Genomic DNA, 4,526 nt, shown 5'->3' with positions numbered 1-4,526 from the left:
CATTTATACGTTTCCAGTGATGTGGATCTACAACGAATAAAAGAGATCGTACCCCTCAATGTCTTTTTTTTCGTAAGAGAAACTGTTATATTTTATCTAAAAATGTGAAGCCATACTTAACAACCTCTCAGAGTCTTAGAAACGTAAGCAAGAGAATCATAGACACTCTACAACGAATAAAAATAGTGCCAAAGACTCCACAAAGTGTTTTAACGAGATTCACTCACTCTTCACCCAATAAAACGACTTCAAAGCCTCCAACGTAACGAAAGAAAGAACAAAAAGCCTCAAAAGAGAATCCATTCTATACTTTTCCCCCCAAGATGTATATCTACAGCGAATAAGAGTGAGAGTCGGTCTCCTCTTCCTCTTGGCAAACCGCCTGGAAATGGGCTTCGAACCCGCCTCTTACACTCACTCGCCAAGCTTTTTACACGCTGACTACACTTGGCCCTATGACATTGAGACGAGTCCGGGCTTCACGATCGTCTAGGCGCTTTGCCGATTCAATTTCGGTGTAAATGGGAAATAGAACAGATGAAGAATAAGTAGACGAAAAGACGTAAAAGAGGAGAGAATAAATGGTATGATTTTCCTCGAAGAATATGGCAGTTACTGAGTAAGAAAGTGGGCCTGGAAGGGTCATGGCAACAAATACTCTTTAGAAAGTGAAAGAACGTAATAACGTTTTTCTGGTCGCCGCGGAGAGAGATAAAAAATGGATAAAAAGAAAGAGTAAAAAGAGCATGAATGAGAAAGCACCGACTGGCGAATAATACATTTCCGTTTGAAATTGAATAAAAGAGTACAACCACGTCAATTTTTTCTTTTAAGAATCACAGTCTCTCGATTTCGAGAATCACACACACACAAAATAAATCAAACACCTTGAAATCAATACAATTTCAGGATCAAAAACACAAGAAAAAGAAGCAAAATCCCAGTCTGGACGCATCGTCAAAAAAAAACAAAAAACATAATAGCACAAATCTGTACGAGTTTCATCCCAGCTTACCTTTCAGCTTGTCTCGTCATTCTGGAGAGGATGCTGTCTTCCTGCACTGGCTGAAGTCTTTCTCTGAAGCTGGAGTCTCCTGTGAGGGGAAGTTCCTGTTGCTGCGTGGCGAAGGTGAGGCCATTCCAAGCCAACACCAGCAATGTCACTGTCCTTATATTCATGACTGATATCTGTGTATAACCAAGAGGCTTAAAAGAATAGATGTACTGAATCACGTCTCAGTCGGGGATCAGTGGGTTATGAGTTGAGCTTTCGTGATTTATCTATGGATTCTGATACTAGTAATACTGTCAAACACAAACAACTGTTTCAGAATTCTTATGACACCATGCTATTGACCGTCATCACTGTAAGACCGAACGAACGTCCATTCAACACATGTTCGAAACGCATGAAGCGAAACGCGAACGAAACCGGAGGGGGGGAGGGGGCTTTGCTTTAGCTTCGAGTCCGAGTCAGCACCCGTCGCACTCCAGCGGACCTCGAGCAGGAGCGAGCAGTGATAAGCAGGCCGTATGTCCGAGCCGCAGCGCCAGCCAGAGAGAGAGAGAATGGGCCGTGCGGACGCCTCGCCAGATGTGTCGGAGTTGCGGCTCAGCGTGTGACTGGTCAGGTGCTGCTGCAGTGCCACGCCAGGGCGCCCTGTCGACGCTGCTCCACCCCCGAAGGCGGCCTTGAGGCGGCGTCACGCTGACGTCACGGTCTCACACGTTGCCCTCGCATACGGGCGTCGTGGGCGTATTAAGCAAGAAGTCGAGCAGGAAGGTTTTTTTTTTCCTTTTTGGATAACTCTCTGCGTCGGAGTTGAAGTCTCCGGCGCTATGCAGGCCCGAACGACCGAGTGAAAGTGAAACAAATGGGAAATCGAGAGTACTTTTATGACTTAGGAAGGACGGCCGGGCTCGTGGGCGTGAGTAGCAAGCTCTGAGCGTCGCGGGCGTGTATGTAGTACCCAGTGTGACCAGGCTGGCGTCCCGAACACAACTAGCACTCTGGCCGCCGACCCGCTGGGGCAGACCAACACGCGCCACTTTCACTGCTCCTCGCCGCGCCAGGCCTCCTCCTCCTCCTCCTCCCCCGTCTCCTCCTCCTCCTCCTCCTCTTCCTCCTGCTCTTCCTCTTCCTCCTCATCCTCCTCTTCCTCCTGCTCTTCTTCCTCATTCCCCGTCTCCTCCTTTTCTTCTTCCTCTTCCTCCTGTTCTTCCTCCTGCTCTTCTTCCTCTTCCTCCTGCTCTTCCTCTTCCTCCTCATCCTTTTCTTCCTCCTGCTCTTCTTCCTCCTTCCCCGTCTCCTCCTTTTCTTCTTCCTCTTCCTCCTGTTCTTCCTCCTGCTCTTCTTCCTCCTCCTCTTCCTCCTGCTCTTCTTCCTCCTCCCCCGTCTCCTCCTTTTCTTCTCCCTCTTCCTCCTGTTCTTCCTCCTGCTCTTCTTCCTCCTCCTCTTCCTCCTTCCCCGTCTCCTACTCCTTTACTTCTTCCTCTTCCTCCTCTTCTTCCTCTTCCTCCTGTTCTTTCCCCCCCTCTTCTTCCTTCCCCTCCTTCTCTTCATCCTCTTCTTCGTCTTCCTCTTCTCTCCCCTCCCCATCCTCCTCTTCCTCCTCTTCTTCCCCTTTCTATTCCTTCCCTTCCTCCTCTGTCTCCTCTTCCTTTTCCTCCTCTTTTTCTTCTTCCTCTTCCATCTCCTCCCTTTCCTCCTGTGTCTTCTTCCTTTTCCTCCTCCTCCTCCTCCTCCCCCTTTTCAACATCCTCTTCCTCCTCCTCCTCCTCTTTCTTATTCTTCCTCTTCTTTCTCCTCCCTCCCTTTCCTCATCCTCATCCACTTCTTCCTCCCTCCCCTCCTATTCCTCTCTCCCTCTTCTTTTTCTTCCTCCTCATCCCTTCCTCTCCTTTTCATCTCCTTACTCCGCTTCCTCCTCTTTCTCCTCCCTCGTCTTTCTTCTCCTACTTCCTCCTCCTCCTCCTTTTCTTTATCCTCCTCCTCCTCTCCCTTCGTGTCCTCCTCCCCCTCCTTTTTGTTCTCCTTCCTCTCCTCTTTCTTCTCCTCCTTCTCATTCTCTTCCTCCTCCTTCTCCTCTTTCTTCATCTTTTTCCTCTTACGCCGCTATTTCCTTTTCCTCTTTCTCCTCCTCCTCGTTCCTTCTCAAATTCCTCATCATCATCATTCTCTGTCCTCTTCTTTTTCTTCCTATCCTTCCTTCGTATGTTTTACATTCTACTCCGTCTATTCTTCCTAACTCCCCCTTAATCCTCCTCTTCCTGTTTTCCTCCACCTCCTCTTCGTTTCCTCTCCCTCCCCTTCTTCTCTATTCTTCTTCCTCTCTTCCTCCTTTTTTCTCAGCGTCTCTCCCTATCTCTCTTTTCTCCCTCCCTCCCTCTCCTTTTTCCTCTCCTCATTTTCATCCCTCCCTCTCATTCTCCCCCTCTTCCCTCCTCCTCCTCCCCCCTCCACCTCTTCCTCCTCCTCCGTCTCCTGCTCCACCTATTCCTTCCTCCTCCTCCCCTTCCTCTTTTTCTTCTTCCTCCTCCCCCCTCCTCCTCCTGTTCCTCCTCTCCCCTCCGAATTCCTCCCTCCACCTATTCCTCCCTCCTCCTCGTCCTCCCCTATCCCTCTACCTATTCCTCCTCTTCCTCCTCCTCCTCCTCCTCTTCCCCCTCCACCTACACCTCCTCCTCCTCCTCCTCTTCCCACTCCCCCTACCCCTGCCCTTTCCATTACGATACCAACATACCTTCCACTATTTACACTAGACGCCACTATAAAGAGACTGTCAATATATAGAGTTATACATACATACAGTTATATTATACATACAGACACATGCCACCAGAGTCACATAGAGAAAAAGACAGTCACCAAACTCTTAATGGGCTGTCACACTAGCACTTTTTCCCTAAATTTTGGGGGCAATTTTCTGAAATTTTCCCCATTTTCGAACGATAATGATCGTTTCCGTCTGAAAAACCTTTCCGTCAATTTTTTTTTCAGCCAAGCATAGTCAAATCAAGAGCTATATTCGAGAATGTTTGTATTTATGTTAAATAAGAGTGTCAAAAAAATGACGGAAAAAGTGCTTGTGTGACAGCATCTTTATGCATATGCACTTAGGTACACTCAGACATAAAACTTCATGCCTATAGACAAATGGTTGTCATCCACTTTATATAAAAAAACATGTATCTACACGGTTACCAAGTCTTCATACATACAGATATGTGTGAATACGAAATTTAGATATGATATAATGCAAATTATATATAATGATACATATTGTCACTATATATGTGGATATACATTGTCACTAAGTTTATATATAAACAGAGATGTTTACATGCAGACATATATAGTCATGAAACTTACATGGATAGACAAGCAGACGTATATATATTTTTTTCTTTTCTTCCTTTTTTCTTTTCTTTTCCTTTGATTTTTTTCTCCCTCCCTTCCGTCTTTTCTCTTTCGTTTCTTCCTCACTTCCTTTCTTCCTCTCTCTTCCTTTTTTTCCTCCCTCCCT

At 46.7% G+C, this 4,526-nt stretch overlaps 1 protein-coding gene across 2 annotated transcripts in view; it reads right to left on the bottom strand.

Annotated features, from left to right (window-relative positions):
* LOC113804527 (angiopoietin-2) overlaps window positions 1–1,989 on the bottom strand; it is a 268,095-nt gene extending 266,106 nt beyond the window's left edge. For both annotated transcript variants that reach the window (XM_070118901.1, XM_070118902.1), the window contains exon 1: window positions 1,016–1,989. In XM_070118901.1, the coding sequence (XP_069975002.1) occupies window positions 1,016–1,179 (164 nt within the window). In that variant the 5' untranslated portion in view covers window positions 1,180–1,989. The remainder of the gene's footprint in view (window positions 1–1,015) is intronic.
* Between the last annotated feature and the right edge of the window lie 2,537 nt (window positions 1,990–4,526).

Source organism: Penaeus vannamei, chromosome 43 (genome assembly GCF_042767895.1).
Source record: "Penaeus vannamei isolate JL-2024 chromosome 43, ASM4276789v1, whole genome shotgun sequence".
In the NCBI taxonomy this organism is placed as follows: domain Eukaryota; kingdom Metazoa; phylum Arthropoda; class Malacostraca; order Decapoda; family Penaeidae; genus Penaeus; species Penaeus vannamei.
Note: the sequence above shows the minus strand (reverse complement) of the source record. Positions and strands in the feature narration are given on the sequence as shown.